At 46.2% G+C, this 22,843-nt stretch overlaps 1 protein-coding gene across 2 annotated transcripts in view; it reads right to left on the bottom strand.

The window, feature by feature from the left end:
• Window positions 1-5,867: 5,867 nt before the first annotated feature.
• LOC146207166 (monocarboxylate transporter 11-like) overlaps window positions 5,868-22,843 on the bottom strand; it is a 70,248-nt gene continuing 53,272 nt past the window's right edge. The window contains exons 2-5 of one of the 2 annotated variants that reach the window (XM_084605441.1): window positions 21,851-22,184; window positions 13,377-13,653; window positions 8,203-8,581; window positions 5,868-7,628 (exon numbers count right to left, since the gene is read on the bottom strand). In XM_084605441.1, coding sequence (XP_084461567.1) covers window positions 6,949-7,628; window positions 8,203-8,581; window positions 13,377-13,653; window positions 21,851-22,184 — 1,670 coding nt within the window. In that variant the 3' untranslated portion in view covers window positions 5,868-6,948. The remainder of the gene's footprint in view (window positions 7,629-8,202; window positions 8,582-13,376; window positions 13,654-21,850; window positions 22,185-22,843) is intronic. The other variant, XM_084605445.1, reaches the window with a different exon arrangement.

The following is a 22,843-nucleotide window of genomic DNA, read 5'->3' as shown; positions in this document are numbered from 1 at the left end:
TCCTGCCGTCTGTTACAGTGGGCCGTCCTGTTCCGTTCCGTTGTAATGTGTTTGAGAAGGGCTTTTTGAATGTAGGTTTCCCTAGGCTGCACACATTGAATGACCGTTATTAGTGAGCGAATTCGGTGCATATGGCAGCACTTCAGGCTACCGTAGAAGCATGCGTAATTCGGAGAAACACCGAGAGGACAGCGAGCCTTTCGGCGGTTGGTGCGACATGACAACACATATTTTTAGCGCTTTTAAATATAGATTGCCTCCGGAATGATGCAGCATACTTTTTCGCACACTTCTTCAAAGCTCTCGTTAACGTTTAACCACCGGCCACCTCTGCTGGTGCTCTGGGAAATGAGAGAAATGTTGCGGTAACTTGTGTTTAGATATGTTTCAAAGGGTCGCCCTCCTAACTTGCACCCCCATACATTTCTAGATGTTTAAAAATACGTCTTCCTTGAAATGGCATTTCAGGCTTTCACGATCTGTTCTATAGGAGGTACATGGGTGCGCTGTACCGAAAACACATCGTCAAGTGTGCACCTTGAAATTAAAAAACTGCTTTGAAAACTTTCGCTACCATGTATTCCTACGGGACCCCACTTTTCATCCCCAGTCTGCCCCTTTTTGTAAACACTGTATTGGTCTATAAGATACGCAGAGCTTCATTGGGCACCGTTAAAGACGGGAGCCCAGCACTCTAATAGACACACTAGCAAGAACCGACTTCCATACTGGCCGCTACGAAACTTGCACACCAGAAAACTTAGCAAGTGCTTCAAGCCCAGTTTGAATGAGGGAAAATTCAGCGAGGAGTTGCGGAGTCAGATTCGGCAGTAGGTACATGATGCATGCGCTTGGATAGATGTTGGGAGCACCTCCTTTGAAACGGGGTGATGGTAGTCCTCACCATGCTCAACCTTTCTTTTTTATGCTTTGAAACTTAGATAATCCTTCAGTTTTAGCGATTTCATTTTTAGACAATTTAAGTACCCGTGTTTAATTTCGATTTAGCTTCCATGCGTCCCCTCCCTGCTATTTATCCACATATCTTTCAAGCGTCTCTTGCTAACCTTCAGACGGCATTCTTAGCGCAAAAAAAACACACACGCACACGTCCCTCCTTTTCTCTCGTGTGCTTGTGTGTTTTTTTGCGCTAAGAATGACGTCTGAAGCTGAAAACCATCTTGCCCGTCTAAAAGTTCTTTTAAATCTTACTAACCTCTACCGCCGATTCATTCATTCTTCTTTTGTTACCTCTAAACCCCACCTCGGCTACAGTGACTACGTCCACATCGATATGTGGATTGATGATGCCACACTCCATTATAAGATGTTCAATTGTTTCTGGGCATCTACCGCACTTATAGCACAAGTTTCATTTTCCATGATTAAATTTTCTTTTGTAGCTTCGAGTTCTAAGACGCCCTGATCTAGCTTCAAAGAGATAGCCGCTGCCTCTTAAGTTGTCACAGAAGATTTCCTTCTTAATCCGAGTTTTCCATTTTCCATATATGTCTAGGGTGAACTTCTTTTCCATTGACGTATTCCAGTTTTCAGCCTCTGTGTTATTTACCTATCGTTTAACATTCTTTATTTCTCCGTCCTGCCTTCCTAAATACTTACTGGTTAGTTTTCTGGTCATTTTCTGCCATTGCGAGCCAATGGGCTCACAGTGGCAGGTTGTGTAAGCCAATGGGGGTCTTACACAACCCTCACCTATCTGAAGTATGCATAAGGCCCCAAATAACTCGCGAGTGCTTATTTTGCTGTATCGTCTAATGACATATTGCACCTATCAAGGGCTGGACGGTAACCGCAGCCTGAGGCACAATGTACTGCCATATTGTTTCCGGTTCCAGTCTTGAGGTCTCCCCTGTGTTCCAACAACCGGTCGTTAATACAAAGAAAGGGCGGTCTGGCCCACATAACATCTACCACACGATAGGGAACCTTGTAGACTACACCAGTCTTGCATAGAACAAAAGGATCCCTGTGCTTCTTGGAGCACTCAACCTTCCTCTTCTGTGGCATGTTGACCATGCGGCAAAGTCGGGTAGGTTTGTTAGAGGCCGAGAATACCAGACGCACCTCTGCTTTCTTGGCTGTGCAGTTCCCTCGTAGGTCACTCATCAACTTTTCAGCAATTTGTGAGGAATGTCCTGCTGATTTCAGCCTCTGTACCTGCGCGCGTAGACTGGCACTTCGACGACCTCTTTCATCCGTGATTTATCAGTTCGTTTCCATCTTTTGACGCTCAAGCTTCTTTTCAAAGAAAACGACAAGGTACATTTTGCTGATAGTTTTAAACTTTTATCACACGAGCCTATTCTTCGTTAAGTAATCCCACCTTTTACCAGACGGATAGCAGCCCGACTAGTTTTTGTGACTATAAATTCCTTCTGTCCGTAAATAAACATCAGTTGCTAGTCAGCGCCTATGTTGTCTGTCTCATCTTCTTTTCCGCGCTATTTTTATTACGTTCTATCATACATTAAGTAGCCCACCAAAATGCTCTCATTAATTAACTTGAATCAAATGTCATCCATACCTATGGTTGTACATGCAGTAATCTTTGTTACCGCCTTCTTCCGGATAAGATTTTTCAATTGTAAGCTCCTTTCGTTCATTCTGTGGCATACTGTTTCTTCATTCGATGCAATTAACCCATCAGTGCGCCTAAGTGTAATACATCCTATGATAACACGTTATATGACAACTGACGTAATGTATCCTGCGGCGTCATTCCCCTCTAGACATTTTCCATCGGCGCCCTGAACCTGTTTCTGCTCCCCTTACACAGGCAGCTTATATGTTTCCAGAATTTTCGACGCCTCTTTCATGCGGTGATCGGTTTTATTTTGCTCAAGTATCTGCACTTCCAGTTTCCATTTACTGCCTCTTGAGATAGCTGCGCTTTCTTACCTTGTGTTCTCTGGAAGCCAACCGTCTTCGTTCGATCGCCTGTTTATTTCACTATTCCACCAGCTTCGAGGAGTACTCCTATCTCAGCACCAGTTTGACTTTTATACTTCTCGAATTTTTGTACGGAGAAATTGTGCTAACTTATTATAATCCCAATACTACATGGGGTATTTCTCTAGCGTTTCCTCAATGCCTGATGCTATTAGTTCTAGTAGTTTGTTGGTTAAATGTTGCGCTTTCTCTTTGTGCTTCCTGGTTTTTCCTTTATACCAAGTGTCCCAAGTGCAGGCCAGTACGGTCATGGTCACTTCCCAGGCTGTACGCGCCTTCCTCATCTATTTCCATCATCGCGAGCCTAATTGTAGTTTCCTGGTAACATCAAGTAGTAATCAATGGTCGTTTGAATATTCTGGAATTCCCACGTGTTCTGGTCTTCACATTTACTTTATTCACAATAACTAGGCTAAACTGCTTACAGATTTCTAGCATTATCTTCCCTGTGCTGTCAGTGTATACATTCAGATCCCCAATGTGCCCATTCATACCACCCAATAAGACACTCTCTGCCCCGTCTCCAAACTGTTTTCTATCTTCACTGAGACATTTAACTAGATCTCTGTTTTCATTTTTGCATTTCTCTCCTGTCCATTAATAGGCTACCCCTAGCCATACCTTTGTAGCTGCTATTGTTCCTGCAACCCAGACATGTTATTTGCAAAATTGGTCGTTTTGTTTATCAGCATAACAACACCACCTCCTTTCTTCTCAGTTGTTGTTCTTTTGTACCCTTCCCAAACATAGCCTTAGATAACCGGTGGTTCTTCCAGGTCCCTGAGGTGTGTCTCGCACATAGCATATGCACCGACTTCGCAATCTCCAATCTCCTAACTGCTGTTCTATTCCTGATCACTTAGTTCTTTTCTGCCCTATTGCATTTTATGTAATGGATAGTGGGGTTAAATTTATTCTTCATAGCATTGTACCTAAGCCTTATTTTCGTCGGTTGAGTTGTTCTCCATCATGACGTTTTGTGCTTCGCTGCGACGCCCTACGATCAGAATTTTCGCGAACCTATAAAAATGCTACCGCACGACCTGCCAGGCGCCAGCCGATCTCAGCGCCCACCTCTTCGCTGAAATGAATTCCATCTCGCTGAAATCCCGTGCTAAGACCTGCTCTATATACATCCTTGTTGACATCTTTCACCTCGAAACGCATCTCTCAGCTTTATTCTCTAATTTCCTGGTTAACTCTGGCCACTTCATTTCAAGCTCTGCGTTCCTTCCGAGCACCTCTGGTACTGTCACCCAGAGAACAAAATCTAAAGAATGTATAGTCCCTTTTCCCTGCTTTTCGCTGACGGGAGACTTGGCTGGTATCAAGGGATGCAACCAAAAGCCGCACAGACTGCGACGAACTATGCTCGTCTGCTCGAACTTGTGGAGATAAGAGCAAGATTTTGTCCAGCATCACTTATGAACCTGCCACAAGGATGGCTTTAATGCACCTCTGTTTGCGAAACTCACTGAGGTCCGCGTACAACTATTGCTGCATATTGCTGAGTCACCAATGAAATCCCACTTCATCACTATATACCAATTAAGGCCTCTTCAAGGCGAATTCTGGTCCCGTAAATTTCTGATTAATTCTGTCTTGCTTCGAACTCTAACCACTCCCGCATAGGAGCAAATCCATCAGCTTGTTCTTCGCTCTGTTCCAGTTGACAAAATTCGACCAGCGCGCTTCTTATATCGTCTTTATTGACAAAACTTGGCGCGCATATCAACATGCATGTAGCCATCACACAACAGTAAGTACAGAGCCTCTGTGCCAAGCACCCACGGATTACACACAGTTCATGAAATACTGTACAAAAGTCTCAGCATATCAGGGCTGTAATATTTGCACGTAAAAATAAATGCCCCCTTCCCGAGTCAACTTCTTTTGATGCTATAGAATAGACAAGAAATGTTACGGCAGTGTTGCGCACGCAGAAAGCTGACGTAGCTCAAAAAAGAATGCATAAACCGAATGCAGCATGTAAATCAAAAGGTAGCGGAGTTGTTCCGTGCACATCACATTGCTCTTTGCTCAGTTGGTCTGTTTTGTGACATCCCTAATCAGTAGCTCATCGACGCACAAGCAATTTGTGGGCCTCGATGCGCACAAGACTGCGAAGGCGGCCGTATTGAATAAAATTTAGGCACAGGGGGCTTGTAACACGTACAGAAGATGCGCACTCGTGTAGCAATAACCAATCAGAATACTAGATGTACTCCATTGTAATATCTATAACAATGTACCCATTCTAACACATGTAAACGCATTTCAAACCTTGCAGGGCCATCAGCTGCTACTTGCCAAATGAAAATGTTTTGAGTGCCTCCTTTTTTATGACACTTGCGGTTACCGACCCGTTATTCTAAAAAGAAGTTTCTTGGTCGGCGCTTCACGGTGCACTGGTAACGGCGAAGGGATAAGAAGAGGAGGGATTCGTAAAGCATGTGTCTCCCCTATGACAACCCCTCTCCGGGAGCGCAAGCTGCTTGAGCCAATATGGCCTGCACAGCCTCTCGCACTCAAGCAAGTTTTAACGCGCACGTCCAAAACTATGAAATTTACAAATGTATCAAAGCAAAAATTTTATGTAGTGTTCACTTAATGGCAAAGCATTCACGCTAAGACGAAGACCTCTTGAATTAAGGACACCCTGAATTAGGAACACTTCTCGACTGCCATTCCCCACGAACTGTAAACTTCCCCAGGCCTTCCGCTCACATCGAATAAGCAGACTAACCTCGTTACGCCACCAAATTGGGTCCACAAAAATTCCACATATATATATATATATATATATATATATATATATATATATATATATATATATATATATATATATATATATATATATATATATATATATATATATATATATATGTATGTATGTATATATCTGCTGCAGTCCATTATCCATAATTTAAGAGTAATTAAATATATTTAGCTGCCGCTGTGCTGTTGGGATACGTGTGCAGCTTTTACTTCTTAATTTCCAGTACTCCATATGTACGAATATTTTTTGCATTTATTTTCTGCATATATTTTCTGATATGCCCGTCTGCAGTTGCATAATTAAAGACGTGCTCTCGTGCCTTATAAGCTCGGCGCTCACTGTAAGGAAACTACCATGCTGTCGACACAAGCAGTATGCAGGCATTATGCTGCCAACATTTAGCCAAATCTTATAAGTGTCGTCTAAAGACGCCAAGCTGGCAAACCTTCCTCAAACATCCTAATCTTAAAGGCAAAGTTTCAAACCAAGTGTTCAGTATTTAGCGTTTTCGCCCCCATGGCGGCAATATCATCACCCTACCTAAAAAAAAAAAATAGATGCAGAAAAACGGGATAAAATTCTATTTCAATGATCTCTTTCGTATTCCATGGCTATGAACGTCATACAAAGACAGTGGGGTTTGGTACACAGTAAGTAGATCGGAGCTGTAGTCCTGGACATTTCTTTAGCCTCAGTTATTCGCAGTTTTCTTTTTACACAAAATAATTTCTTCACAAATTGAATTCTTGAGAGCAATACTGTTCTGGCAACTTTTATCCACAATATACTTTTGTGCTTTCAAAAAGGAAAACACTCGCGAGCAGTATACTGTCTTGAAAATGGAGTTGTTCTACACAACGTTTACGGCACAACTCAGTGACAAGTTGACTGGAATTCCATTACGGCAGTGTACACCGTGCTTGTCGCAGTCGGTACGCGTGACGGTCCATCACCCATTGCGGAAGAGTCTGGAGTATAGAAACACGGGGCGTGCATATTAGCAAAAGACCTGGGACTGAGCGCAGACTTTGAGTGAAGCCATTGCTGACAACGAAAACGACTCTTCCGGACACAGAAATGACACATTAGAAGGTGCGCACCGAATGCCTGAGCTCCTTCCGACAATGTCCGAGAATAAGTTTAGTGGAAGCGACACCTTTAGAAGTTCGAAGTTTGTTTGATGACTGAAGCCAAATGTTTCACACAGTGCTCGTCACTTCCTCAATAGGCGCCATCGTCGAGCGGAACAGGAGCGGCTCGTGTATATAGCGCGCGGGGTGCATTTTCTTCGGCGACACGGCTGTCCGATCTCTGGAAGGAGCGCACTCGCACACAGGTCCAGCCGTCATGGCACAGCACATAGCACACGCACCGACATCCCCGACGAGTCTCTCCTCTATGACACACTCCGACACCTGAGGCCGCGGCGATTCGTCCCCCAGTTCCTCGTCGACGCACTCTGCGTCCAGCGAGAGTGCTCCCAGTCCTGGCTGGTCAAGGTAGTCCACCGACGTGGCCCAGGACATCGTCCGCTGATAACACAGCAAGGACGTGCGGCAAGTGCATGGTGTGTTCACCACTAGCACGTCTCCATCCGCGGGACTAGGTTGCTCGAAGCAGCCCTTGTTTGGGCTGTCGCTGGTGCTCGGGTGTCGAGACTGCCGCGTGCACTGGTGGTCACCGCATGTGGTCTCCTGCGAGTGGTTGCTGTTTTGGCGATGGTGAAGGTGCTGTTGCTGCTGTTGCGGAGCATGATGGCAGAGCAGTGACTCCACCTTGGCGTCCGGCAGGAAAAAGAGGCTGGTGGCTCCAGCGAACGTGCAAGCTGCCGAGAAGTAAAAGCCAGCCTTGGGGTCTTCTCGCGATTTACTGATGTAACCTGCGCAGTTTAAAAATAGCCGAACTTGCGCACGCACGCACGCACGCACACACACACACACACACACACACACACACACACACACACACACACACACACACACACACACACACACACACACACACACACACACACACACACACGCACACGCACACGCACGCGCGCGCACACACACACACACACACAAAACGAACTTAGGAAGCGCAGAGTAGCGTTTCTGATGTTCATGCACTTGCCGCTTGTTTAGTTTATTTTTCACGTTGGCTGAGTTTAATGCTTTGTGCTGAATTGAAAAATTCTTGAATTGTATTTGCAAAGCGCCTGGGCTTTTGCCTTTTACTTGGTGTTATTACACAGCTCAAATATTAGGCCACTTTTCATGCTATTATGCTGCAAGATGTCTGCGCAACGTTCGAAAGCTACTTGCGTTGACGTTTTCGACACGAACGTGCAAGACCTCTTGGCATGCATGAAGAAAGGTTATAAGTGCGAAATTGCGAACAGCTTCTTTGCGATCATGTTTCAATGCCAGCCAGCCCTGCGCTATAATTTTGTTGCAAGAAATCGCCGGTACCTGTGACGGGAACTCCAACGAGGATGGGCAGGCACTGGACCCACTGGACGAATCCCCAGGCTCGGCCGAAGTGCCTGGCCCGCAGCCGCTCGAAGACGAGCATGCGTAGCGCGTAAGCGACCCCGCCGGCACTGGCCCCGTAGACGGCGGCGAAGAGTGCGTAGCCGGCGAACCCGCTCAGCGCCCCTAGCGCCATCATGGCCAGGCCGGCGCCCAGCAGGGACAGCTGGCACAGGCATCGGCGGCTCAACAAGCACTGCGTTGAGCGCCGCCGCACCAGCAGCAGACCGGCCACGCCAGCACCTCCGGCAGAGGCAACGCCAAGCAGAGCCTGCAGCGCCCAGGCGCCCTGCACGCCCTCGGCAGCACTCAGGGGAACCTGGGCAGCGGGGAAGTCAAGGCATGGGTGAAGGAACATCACAAATGCATAATGTCAGGCTAGTCGATACTCTCCGTGAAAGAGGAGAACGCTACATGAGACTAGGGGACAAAATAGAAAAAAAGAATCAGGGAGAGACGAGCCGGAAGGCACTCAACTTCTTTCCTGAATCACTTCTGGAATTGCGCAGGGGTCTTCTCGTTTAGCGACAGTAATGAGTGAAGAAAGAGCCGTTAGTGGCGCAGCAAAACTATATGTGAAGTTGGCGTGCACTCTTTAGGAATATAGACCCAAAACTCCGGAAATAGTGTCAAAGATGGCAACATATATTAACTAACTTCAAATGCTTGAACGTACAAAAAATTTCAGCTTTACACTCGTCGGCTTCGTAGACATACTACCGCGATCTGCTCAAATGTCCATCTATGCAGATGAAATATGCATTTGATCGTCCAGTGCTACTCGTGCCCAAGTCCGTACGAGGCTTCAAAAGACGTTAACGATATTGACGTCTTACCTTCGTCTGCAGGACCTAAATATTTCGATTGAGAAGTGCTCCCTTCTGACATTCACATGAAAAAAATGTCACGTTACCCCATATGCATTGATGGAAAATTGTTCCCTATGAGAGAAGGCATCACTTCTTTGGAGTTCTCGTGTATCTGTCGTGGAGTCGCCATATCAGCGAAACGAGTAAACAGATTTGTAGCGATTTTCCAAGTTCTCTCCTTCCTCGAGGGAAAGTCCTGAGGCGTATCAGTTCACTCGATGCATCAACTGTACCGGTCACTAAGAGCTATGTGAGGTACAGCTTCCCCATATTTGGAAACAATAGAAAAACGAACCTTCAGAACTCTTCAAAGTCTGCAAGCTCAAGCACTTCGTATTTGCCTTGAACTCCCTAAATGTGCCTCAACAGAAGTGACTGTTTTTGTCGCCAGGGCACGTCCTGTTACTACACACATTACTGTTGACACAATGAGAGCACGTATTCGGCCCCTAACAAGGGTCCCCAGTCACCATCTAGAAACTCTTCCAATTGGGCCAAGTACTGCATTCGTCAGGTTATAAAAGATCGTCTCACCTATATCCCTTCGAAGTTCACTCCTGCCGCAAGACCATGCTCCCCCATATGGAGTCTACATGAGCCTCGGATACATATTTATATTCCTGTAATTACGAAGAAAGCTGGAATGTCATCGCCTCCGCCTAAACGAATGACTGATGTTTGAATAGTTGCATTCTAAACATCAACATCTTATAAATTTCTACACAGAAGGCTCAGTTAATCCAACCAGTTTCACGGGGTCGGTGTTAATGTCGGCCAAGTCAATTTTGATAAAGGTTAAGACGTCATATCTTACTTTTACTGGTGCTGAACTAGTTACCCACTACGAGATGAAATTATTTGCCAAGACCATCCACATGACTGAACCGTGCTCACAGATCCTAAAGGAGCCCTTCAAGGCAAGCAACCTGCACTACGCCGTGGGACACATGAAAAACTGGTAGGAGAGATCCGCCAGCAGTACCACGGCGTCATATCGAAACGTCCCGATATTATTCTTAAGTGTGTGTCATGACACTGCGATATACTCGGAAACCACCAGGCGGACGAGGCTGCCCGATCTGCCCACAATCCAGCGAGAATCCCCATATCGAGGATTGACGCCGCGCTTCGCTCTTTGGCCCGCCCTGGAGATCACGCGGAACAGCTTTGCAACCGCCGCTTCAGGGCCCTGGACTGCGCTTTCGCCTTTATTTATTTATTTATTATTTTATTTATTGATACTGCAATCCCAGTGTTGGGATTGCAGTATCAATAAATAGGATCCTAAAGGATAGCGCGTCGAGAAGCAGCGTTGTTGTTCCGCTCGATGTTATTTTCACAAACGAAAATGTTTTACGGATTGGAACGGCCGACAGCCCTGCCTGTGAAAACTGTGGCTGTGAAGAGACAGTTGATCGTCTTCTGTGTGAATGCCCTGCATTTGTGAATGAAAGACATGATTGATTGTGCGCTGGACCGCCTAGATCATCACCCTTTAACGATGGATAAGATCCTTGGTACGTAGCCACAATAGTCGACTGCCTTCAAGGTACGCAATGCACTGTTTTGTTTATTGATTGAAACACGTGTTTATTGAAAGCCCTGAGTCACTGTGCACTTTTGCTTCTGGCATCTGTGCGGGCATCTGGCTCTTCCACAGTCACGGCGGCCGTTCGTTTGTCTTCGATAGGTGTCGTAAAGCATGGCTCTGGGGCTTAAGTCAACAACAAACTCTCCGAGCTTTACTCAGAGCATAGCGACGGCCACGTTGTCGAGAGACAGTGCTGTGCGCACTGTTTTGTTACTTGACACCCACCGGTTTGAGTGCCAAATTGTTACTGTGCCCCTTTTCTCTTATCCTCTTTATTTAATCCGCTCATCTTTTGTTTTTCCAGTGTAGGGTGCTAGCCAACCGGTAGCATTTCCGATTAACATCCCTGCCTTCTCTACTTCTCCTTCCTATGGTAATGTTGAGCAAAAAAAGAAAAACAGCAAACATTTATTAAGGCTGAATTTAAAAAAAAAAAAGGTGATTCGCATTCAAATGCGATGTAGGTACGCTCGCATTTCTTATCCGGCTCTGCTTTTCTAAGAATTTAAAAACGCTTTGTCGAAGAGCAAGGCAGTGCGCTTGAAGGCGAGCGCCCGTTTAGCCATGCATGCGAGCGCAATTTTTTTTTTTTTTTTGCGATGCGGCAAGTGTGGTGGAGCCGAGGGCTATACATGAGAGCAACATCTGTGGCTCTACAGCGAAAGCTGTCCGTAGGAGCAGAAGGCTGACTGACGCTGGGAGAGAGGACAAAGTTGAGGGCGAGCGAGCGACATGCAACCGCTCAGTTAAGAGTAACACGTGCTTGTGTCAACATTGCCCGGCGAAGGCTGCAATTGCAATACGCGCCACTCTCATTGACCGCAACTGCGAGGCCGCTCCGCCGCTCATAGGCTAATTGGCGTCAAGTGCACGTCATCATCTTCTCCGCGCTTCAAGTTCACGGCGAGAAAGAGAAAGAGAGAGAGCGGCTTCTGACAGACATCGGTGGAATCCGTGATTGCGGCTAATAGGGCCACGCAGTAAAAATGAATGTGTCAGAGCTTCGAGGAGGAGGAGGAGGAGAAAAGGAGGGTGGAAGGCAGTGATGTTAACCAGAAAGAATGAACTCCGGTTGGCTACCCTGCACTGGGGAAGAGGAATGGACGATAAGGGGGAGGGTAGAATAGGAGAGGAGGTGAGAAAGTCACAGTCTGTCAGTCAGGCTAGTCTCTCTTAAAAAGTGCCATAGGCTTTGAGCGCAGATGACGTTTGTGGTCATGATCCCAAGATCTTCCCTTCCGTTAAGGGGTGAGTGTCCAGACGATCCAATGCAGTACGCAACATATGTCGTTCAGTTGAAAAAACAGGGCAATCACAAAGGAAGTGCTCAATCGTTTCATCAAGGCCACATCGTTCACGAGCAGGGCTGTCAGCCATCGCGATCAAGAAGGCGTATTTGTGTGCGAAAGCAACGCCAAGCCATAGGCCACACAGTAACGTTGTTTCACGACGTGTTGTGTGGTGGGGCTTCGAAGCATGCAAAAAAGAATTGGCCTAATGCCAATCATACATCATTGGTTCTTTAACGCGATAGATTTAAGGGTCCCATTCAGCGAAAGACCCGGCATAGTCGACGCTTTGAGGCGAAAGCCTTTAATGGCTCATGCTGTCGTGGACAAAATTTGTCCCGCTTTTGCGGCGGCTCTGATCGGCCGAGGCGGAATTACGTCATAGAGGTCTCGACCAATCACAGAGCACCCCACAGTATGCACGAATGCGTGGCTTATATGGCCATATGTCAATCAATGATCAATTACTAATTGATGACTAATTAACTAATTCGTTATTTGACTAATGATGATTACTTATTATAATTATTTACCCAGTTAATTACTACTTATTTAATTAACCAATATCTAATTGACTGTTTAGTGAATTGATTGTTTACTAATTAGTGCCAGTTGTGTAGCAGATTGCGGCACTCAGGCTTTCGCCTTTCACTACTTTAGTCGCTAAAGGCTCTCGTAATTTTTTTGTGGAATAAACTCGGATTGATGCTCGCGACATCACACGAAATCGGAAATAAAAACATAAAGAGGGATTATAAGGCTACAGCATGATTTAAATAAACACATGAGATTTAATTTTTTAGGGGGAGTAATAATTGAGCTGAAACAAACAAACAAGCAAACAACAAAAGCTGGAAAAAATTTGCTGGATTGAACCTGTGACTTAGAGACTATCGAAGCACGTTCGCTCCAGTTGGTTGAAGTGAGGCCTTGTGTTTCTTGCGGTACGTCATAAATGTTAAAAAATACCTTCTCGTCTGCGAAAGAGATGGAAGTCGATTAAGACACTCAGGCGGAGCTTAAGCATTCGCCAAAATTTTTTTTCTTTAAATGTGGCATGAATACGCGTTTGGAGGACAACCCTGAGGAATACAAACTTATACATATTCTGATTTATATTAAACCATTATTATTGTCGGCATAAAACCATAACCATAATTAACTCTTATCTTTCACGGACGCACCTAGGCAGTGTAAAAGTTGTGCTCTGAAACTGGGGCCTACAATTTCAAACACTCAAATAAATAACGAATGCAGGGAGAGCTGACGGACTATAACAGTCCTAAGCGAAAATGGCCACAGCACATAAAGTTTGCTTCTCAGCTTACAGATGTTTTCATCATATATAGACTGCACACGACGTACGAGGCAGAAGAATGGCGTGTACAGCCCCGCTGCCGCCAGTGCTGCGGCCACCATGACCACTCTGAGCGTGCGCGTGCGCAGAGCGGCGAAGTCGAAGAAAGGCGGCTTCTCGGTTCGCGGTTGTTTCTCCTTGATCTTGCGCCGCTGGTTCTTGAGGTGCACGATGGCGCGCCGCTGAGGGTGGTACAGAGACGCCGGCCGGTAGAAGGCGCCCAGCAAGAAGTTCAGGGACACCAGTCCGGTAGTAGCCTGGAGGCCGTGGCGCCAGCCTAGAGAACTGTCATTGTCGGATAAGGTGGGGGAGAACAAGAAGGAAGCTGAACATGTTGACCGCTTTTCATGTCACACACAACAAATCAGACGCCAGTCTCAGCTTCTACCCGAGTACACAGTTACACTGCAGTGTGGGTTACTTGCCTTCACGAATACATATGCAAATAGAATAGCGTACAAAGCGGTATGTTCCTAATGCGGACTGACTTCGTTTTGGGTAATGAAGAAATGGTGGAAAGTTAATAAAAATGGCAATGAGTGCAGTTATGCTTGAGCTGTTAGACACCCGCTGGTTTCGTTGAATAAATAGTTAACGTTGGATCAGAGTCCCCCGAAAAGAGTGTTATAGAAATATTTACGAAGGGCTTTGAGTATAAATTAGCCCTACAAGCTTTCATAAAAATGACGAATCAGTGTACCCCGTGGCGCAGAGCCTGCCCGCAAAATGCCAACTAGAATAGCACCATAAAAAGAAAAAAAAAAGGAAGAAAGAAAGGAAGGAAGGAAGGAACCTTTACGCATGTGACCTAAATAGTGATGTGTTTAGCGGCAACATTCTATTCGTTTGCACGTATGCAAGAGGGACTTCCGGGCTAAATGAAGATGCTTTCTGAAAATGTAGGGCAAATACGCCTAACGAATAGTGTGAGGTACCTCTAGTGGCTTTCTTCTTTTCTGTTTGAGCAGTCACAGCGTTAAAAAAATGAGGACCTAAAAACAAAGAAGGTGAAATTCCTGGTTTTGGCTACCATGTGCTCAGCTCGCTTAGAATCTTCTCAGGCAAAATGCGAACACAGTTTAGGCAGTGTTCTGCCCTTTTATTTAAACAAAGCTGTGCCCGAAGCGCGACAGCATTTCACACGGGCATAGATAAGGGGTTTTCGACTCGGCAACCGAAAGAGGCCGTAATTTTTAAAGCGCGTGGAAAGCGGCGATTCCATTAGCGAATCCACGACGTCCGGCCTACGCCCAAACCGAGAACGTGCCCTGAAATGGATCTGATACGACAGGAGCAGCAGAGGGAATTGCTGTAATCGCGCAAGCTTTCTTTCTTCAGCAGCGCACAGCGCGGTTGACGAGTTATCTAGGCGCGGCTTCAACTTCTGCTACAATCTTCGTCACGCTCTGTAAGCCAAACAACGACCGTACCACGTGCCCACAGACACGGGGATGTAATGGGGGTGGCGATTGACGCGACACTTCCTCAGGCGCGGCTGGAGCCGTCAATAGCCAGGATATGTGGAGCAGTGGAAAGAATTGAGCGAATGAGAAGGCGCAACAGGGGGAAAGACAATGCAGACGCGGAGTGGACATAAACGACGTTGACTTTCGTTTATAGCGAACATGCACGTATATAATGCTGCACATATACGCATCTGCAGTTCTCCTTCGCAAGGTTAGAAGTCAGCGTCTACTTTCTGCTTTAGTCATTTGTGGCGTTTATCTAGCATGAACAACCAATTAGCCGGCATCTGCTAAGCTAGTTAGGGAGGGCGTGGATAAACTCCTTCTTCTAGCTGCATAATGTGTAGCACACGCAGATACAAACAAACTGTTCAAAAATAACATTCAAAAATATAGCAGCTCTTGGGTCAGGCAGTGTTCTGCAACTTTACCTGAACCGCTTTGAAAAATTCTCCCGCCTCAACAAAATGCACAATAGCGACGAGACCATGCAGAAAGCTTGCGCGTTGTTGACCCTTTCGTAGTGTAATAAGACTTACAGTGATGCTTACCTGATTTGGCTCCCATGATAAGAAATCAGAACCGTCTGTGAAAGATTACAGCGAAAAATGCGAATGCTAGTTTTCCTGCGAAGGGAAGCGGTGGCGCTACCTTGCATCATTAACAAAGCGTAACACGCTCTCCTTGGCGCTTTAGAAACGTGTCGCTTTCTTGCAGCGACGCAAGATGGCGCCACAACTGCTTTTTGCCAGAAACTGTGTTGGCGTGTTTTGCTCATAAATCTCGTCGCAAACGGTTCTGGTTTTAATCATGTGCAGCTAAACCAGGTAAGCGCAATGTTCTAACTTACTACGCAAGAAAAAGGCCCATGAAGAGCAAGCCTTGTGCGCGGTTTCAACGCAAATGAGCTGCCAGTTAAGGAAAAAAAATTTGTCAAAATGGTTCCGATAAAGTGGTAGAACACTGTGCAATGCCGGTTGATAAAAGCAGCTGGACTACTACGGTCGACGCACTCGGTGTATTTTCGTTAAATATAAGGTAAACTTCGCTGTAGCCCGTGGCTAACGTCATGCTGCTTGGCACGCACTCTTCTCTGCGAAGCGTATGCAAGTTACACGCTATACATGATAAGTGGGAGGCTTAGCGCGGAACAAACAAGGACAAGAGAGGCACACAGGACGAGCGCTGTGTGCCTGTGTGCCTCTCTTGTCCTTGTTTGTTCCGCGCTAAGCCTCCCACTTATCATGTATTACCAACTAGCCCAGAACTCTACTTTACACGCTATACGTTCGCAATTTTCTAAGTGGTGCAATAAAGGTTCGTTGACTGTTACATCGCGATCCAACAAATGACAGCGATAGGCGTTGTCCAGACCAGTTGCGCGCTGCAAGCGCCGCTGTCACTCGTGAAGGCAACGGCGGCAGAGGCAACGTGAAGAGTTCGTGAAGGCAACGGCGGCAGAAGACGTGATGCACACTAGCCAGCGAGTCACTCGTAGCAAACGATCTCATGATCTGGCATTTCGATCTGCTCCTAATTTAATTAATCTACCACTCGCGTTTGCGCCGTCTGCAATTCTGTACTGCCCCTGATTGATTTGATTGATTTATAGGAAGGGAAAGGCATGGTTACTGTCTCACTTGTTTTCTGTGGACACCTCAACCGCGCCGTAAGGGAAGGGAGGAAGGTGGGAGTGAAAGTTGAAAGAGAGAAAGAGGAGCCGTAGTGATGGGCTACGGAGTAATTTCGACCACCTGGGGATCTTTAACGTGCGCTGACATCGCACAGCACACGGACGCCTCTTCGTTTCGCCTCCATCGAAACGCAGCCGCCGAGGTCGGGTTCGAACCCGGGTACTCCGGCACAGTAGTCGGGCGTCTTACTGAGGCGCTGGTATGGCGATCGAACGCAGCTACACGACGTAAGATGCATCTTGCAGTGCTGAACACTGCACTTAACCGGAAGTAAATAAATTACGAGGGACTTCAGCGACTAAAGTAGTGAAAGGTAAAAGCCTGAATACCGCATTCTGATACGCAACTGGCACTAATTAGTAACTAATTATTATTTGGGCATGTTATTTAATTAGTAGTTATTACAGAGGCAAACAATAATTAGACAACTAATAATTACCTAATTAGTCAGTAATTTGTAATTAATAATTATTAATTAGTTCGTAATTTACTGTTTGATTGACATATGGCCATATAAGGCACGCATTCGCGCAAACTGTGGTGGCGGTTAGTGATTGGGCGAGACCTTTATGATGTCATGCCGCTTCGGCCAATCAGAGCCGCCGCAAAAGCAGGACACATTTTGTCCACGACAGCATGAGCCATTAAAGGCTTTTGCCCTAAACGTCGTTAGAAATGTTTTGCTGCCTCATTTACCGGAAAACGCAGCAAATAAGGCGTAAATTATTAAACTTCTTAGGTTCTACCTCGCAACAATGGCGAAAGGAATGGTGAATGTGGTTGAGGCCTGCACAGGCGACAATGAAAAAGCCGGTGGACCTGCTGAGGCGAATACGCGCTTTCCCGCAGTGCAAGAAAGAGCAACCGGAAAGCAGAAAGCGCAAGCGATCGGCTCTTTCAGGTAAACTTTAACGAACGAGCAAGGCTAGCATGCGTCCAGCCCTCGGTGTTCTCATCTCGCGAAACTTCTACGTGGTGCTAAATTTCCGTCGGTTCGAGATTAGCACGAGCCAAGAGAGACGCGGCGCACATTTAACTTATATTGTTTAACACGGCTTGTCGCAAAGAAAATCCCAACGCTCACTGAATGGTCTTGAGCACACGGCAAAAAGCCACGTGTGCCTCGTGTTTGCTTGGAAATAGCCAGGAGTGATTTTGCTGCGCGCACGCTGCAACTGAACTCTGCGTGCAAACTGAGACACAACCGAAATATATATGGTTGATTGATTTATAGGAAGGGAAAGGCGCGGTAACTGTCTCACTTGTTTTCTGTGGACGCCTCAACCGCGCCATAAGGGAAGGGAGGAAGGTGGGAGCGAAAGTGGAAAGAGAGAAAGAGGAGCCGTAGTGGAGGGCTGCGGAGTAATTTCGACCACCCAGGGATCTTTAGAAATATATATGGGGCTTTTTATAAGCTCAACAGCACGAACAGCTCGCTGGTACATTCGAAGCACGGAACGCCAATTGCTCCATCCCGGGGTAGCAATGGGAAAAACCTTAATGCGATCCATACTTCTGCAACCGTGCCAACAGACGTATACATGATGCCGAACCTACGAGAAAGTTTCCCTAGGTATGTCGAATTTAGACAACAAGATACCTGCGATGTACCGTGCGAAAAAACGTGCCGAGTCTTCCCGGCGGGCCCCGACGGGGTGGTGCAGTGGTAAGGCGCCTGACTACTGCGCCGGAGTACCCGGGTTCGAACCCGACCTCGGCGGCTGCGTTTCGATGGAGGCGAAACGAAGAGGCGTCCGTGTGCTCTGCGGTGTCGGCGCACGTTAAAGAACCCCAGGTGGTCGAAATTACTCCGCAGACCTTCACTACGGCTCCCCTTTATCTCTGTCCACTTTCACTCCCACCTTCATCCCTTCCCTTACGGCGCGGTTCAGGTGTCCACAGAACAAGTTTAACATGGCAACCATTGTACTTATTTTTTTGTGTATAATCCATCCCTTATGTAATACCCCCACGGGGGTCCTTAAGGTAATAAACTGAACTGAACTGAACATACAGTGCGCTTTTCCCTTCCTGTGAACCAATTATTATTATTATTATTATTCCCGGCGGATCTTTAGCCACAGCCACAATTTGACTCTGCAAGTCTCCACATTCAAATCATAAAGACATAACCAAACCCAATAAACCTTTTTAGCTGCGTCCAAACTCGGATAATACACCCACACCTGCTCACCAGCACACACACACCGCCATGCATGATGGCTGGTTAGGGCGCTCGACTACTATGCCAAAGCAGGCTGGATCCAAACCCGGCCGCGGAGACGCTTTTCGGTGGAGGCGAAAATCAAGCCGCCCGTCTGCTGAGCGATCTCAGAGCATGCTAAAGAACCCCAGATGGTTGAAATTTCCGGAGCCCCCCATTACGGCGTCTCTCAGAGCCTGCCTAGCTTTGGGACGTTAAACTCTGCGCGCGCACACACGCACGCGCACACACACACACACACACACACACACACACACACACACACACACACACACACACACACACACACACACACACACACACACACGCACACACGCACACACGCACACACAGACACACGCGCACACACACACACACACACACACACACACACACACACACACACACACACACACACACAAACACACACATTATATATAAAAGGATGTCACAAAACGTTCCCGATCTCAATTTTACCCCGAAGAAAGACGTTCCACCGTCCGAAACAACATTACTAGAACAAACTCAGTTTCACAGCTCCCCATACCGCCCAGCAGAGGAGCGTGTCCCAAGTGGCGGTCGCGAGAACTAGCGGCGCTGCGGTCGACTCTTGCTCCTTCCCGGACGCGTCGTCTGCTACACGGCGCGCGGAAGCATGGAACGGCCAGCGCAAATCGTTTTAGCGAACTGCCGTTGCGCTCTACATGGCTGCAGTAAAATTATAACTAAATTACGAAAGTTTTGGCTTCGAAGCTAAGTGTTACCTGGGAGAGCGCGTTTATGTGCTGGGAAATTTCCTCGTTAATGCCATGAAACAAATCTGACAACGCCGTCGACTTGCTCACCAACGCTGTTCTTTGCTTTGCCCACTGGCTTCTGTTTTGTAGCGGGTACTCCAGTACCGATTAGACGAAGATTCATGCCAGCAAACGGCCTACGTCATTGTCTAATCAGAACGTCTGTTCTTAGTGTCCTATTTTTGAGGTCTGACGCAGAATAACGACCCGTTAGCATTTCTAAAAGTTTTGTTGCTTATCTTATACAAGAACGTAGGATGGGCGGAGTTAATTAGCGAATCAACTGACAAAGGATTCAGCGGGAATGGACATAAGCAGAGCAAAATCAAATAACAGAACAAACACGAGTGCCTCTCTCTAAAAAAGAAAAAAGAAACAAAAAAAAAACAACACATCTATAGCAAGCTATCACAGGTAGCTGGGATTTTATTCGCACAATGGCCTTGAGAAATTCCCCCCCCCCCCACACACACAAAACAAAAGAAGTAACGACACTATTTTATTGCTTGTAGAGGTAATTTTATTGAAATTCAATTGGTAACGCAACTAAGAAAAATTAAGCAATTGTCAACAACAGTAATGTGCAGATGAAGTGCAGCAAACAACAAAAACTTGATTTTCTCAACGTTGATAAAAATTGCAAGAATCAACAGCAAATCAAAGAACAACACTGCTTCCCCTTTGGCACATATTTGACTATACAGCACAACCTATTATTTTGTTTAAGGGAGAATGAGCATTTAGACATAGATTAATTCGGCAATGATACAGCGAATACGATTGCACACATTACTATTTATATATAAACATCACAATCCACGTATATATATAATAACTGCACGTGTATTGATAGTAAGCACAACTGCAGAGAGCGAGAATTCTATCAGAGCAGCTTGGCCTTTTTCCTTGCTACTCTGACTTTTTCTGCAAGCTAGTAACGTTGGTCCTAAACTCTAGGTAGAATGAAATAGGATAATAGGGAAAGTTTGTGACATCCTTTTTGAACATCCCTGGGCCTTTAGTCAAAAGAAAACTATGTCTACTATATATAGACCAACACCGTGTTTACAAACAAAGGGGGCGCTCGCAGCGTCGCAGCCGACTGGGGGTGAAAAATAGGCTTAGCGCCCATAGGAATACATGGAAGCGAAATGTTCCAAAGCAGTTTTCTAATTTCACGAGTCATCATTGATGTCGTTATTCGGTACAGAGCAACCATGGAGATCCTAGAACAGATCACGAAAGTATCAAATCTACTTAACGAGGCGAAGTATTTTTAAAACACCGCAAAACATGTTGGGGTGCGAGTTGGGAGGGCGACTATATATTAAAGCTGCGCTGACGAAGGTAATACGATTCCCTAAACTATATATATATATAGTTCCATCCATCCATCCATCCATCCATCCATCCATCCATCCATCCATCCATCCATCCATCCATCCATCCATCCATCCATCCATCCATCCATCCATCCATCCATCCATCCATCCACCCATCCGTCCGTCCTTCCGTCCGTCCGTCCGTCCGTCCGTCCGTCCGTCCGTCCGTCCGTCCGTCCGTCCATCCATCCATCCATCCATCCATCCATCCATCCATCCATCCATCCATCCATCCATCCATCCATCCATCCATCCATCCATCCATCCATCCATCCATCCATCCATCCAGCCTTGGACAGCCATCGATGTAGCTCAGTTGGAAGAGCACTGGATGAGACATTGAAGGTCGTGGGTGCGACTCCCACCATTGGCGCGTTGTTGTTCCGGCCGCTTCGCATTTAATATTATTTATCCCGATAATCACCTTAAGACTAATTCTTGTAAAATACCAGCAACAAAAGCATAAAAAAAATAATAATCCCCAACGTTTGCTTTGGACTCGTAGACCAGCTACTTTCAACTCTCTTTATATATATATATATATATATATATATATATATATATATATATATATATATATATATATATATATATATATATATATATATATATATATACACGTGCTCTTTAGCCGCCAATGAATGAAATTAATGAATATAATTTATTCGTATCCTCTTTAAATCCGAGCGGTGATTATTTCCACCTTGCCTAACAAGTATAAGTGGCGATGGGTGTTATCTATTTTGTAATTAACTTTTATTTTCCTCATAATCTCGTTCTCTGCATTTCAGAGCAATCTTCCTGCGGCCAGAGCTTTACTGAGCTACTTCGATTAATGCGATGGTTCATGCAATCTTTATTATGACATCAGCGCTCAAGTTTTTCCTTGCTCGTCTGTATTGTTAACGTGTTTGTCTGGAGTGCAAGCACAAATGCACACCCGAGCGTTGAGTGCAGGAATGCCGCCATGGCTGCCGTGCCCAGTCCAGATCCCGCGCAGGCGACCACCTCGGCGCAGTGACGTCTCCTCTTGAAGTACTGTCCCATGACCAATTCTCCGGCATCCCGGGCCATGCCCAGTCCCAGGCCCAGGACAAGGCCTTGACTGAACAGGCCCTGGTGTAGCTGCGAGGCGAACGACGAGAAGAGGCAGCCCAGCGCAGCTACCAAGCCGCCCAGCACGGCCGTGAGGCGCGCGCTTTTCCGCCGGCACCAGGCCACCACGACGGGGGAGACAAATAGAGACGAGGCCAACGAAAGAGATCCCAGCCATGCTGCAGTGAGGAACACATCGCGTCACTTGATTAATAAATGCATTGATAATTAACTATTGAACACACTGCCAGTCAACATTGCTTAGAACACGCGTAAACGCGCGAGTCGAGGTTTCGCGAACTTTTACCGTAAGATAAAACATCTCGTGGTATTACTAAAAAATTGGAGGACTGTACAGGCACACACCAAGCAGTCGAAGATGTCATCCACTGCATTGTTACTTATGATTGCTTTTTTCTTCTGGACATGTTGCCCTGTACACAGGCAGTCTTGCGAACAAGAAAAGTGCGCCCCGTCTTTGGTTAGATTGGTGGCAAGGCATTTTGTGGAAACTGAAAAAGGTTCCTCCCCGTCGTCTCGGAAGGAAATAGAAAAGACGCTTTATTGACTCAAGGAAATGGTTACATCTTAGTTATACCGGAGCGGTCACGTGTGCTCTTTATTGCCAACACATCGTTTAACCAAGCGTCGTTCGGTTCCGCCTGACTCAGCCACAAAGCCTTGTGTGCAATGCCTATAATTTTTTGTGACGCGAAAACTCAGCTAGTACTAGTTCCGTCATTTTACCGCAGACCTGCTCGTCTGTGCGATAAAAAAATTTGTACTGGCTTCAGTACCTTGTGCTCAGATTCTTATGATTTTATTCTGCTCGACTTTC

This window comes from Amblyomma maculatum, chromosome 1 (assembly GCF_055883805.1).
Source record: "Amblyomma maculatum isolate TAMU_Amacu chromosome 1, ASM5588380v1, whole genome shotgun sequence".
NCBI lineage: Eukaryota > Metazoa > Arthropoda > Arachnida > Ixodida > Ixodidae > Amblyomma > Amblyomma maculatum.
Note: the sequence above shows the minus strand (reverse complement) of the source record. Positions and strands in the feature narration are given on the sequence as shown.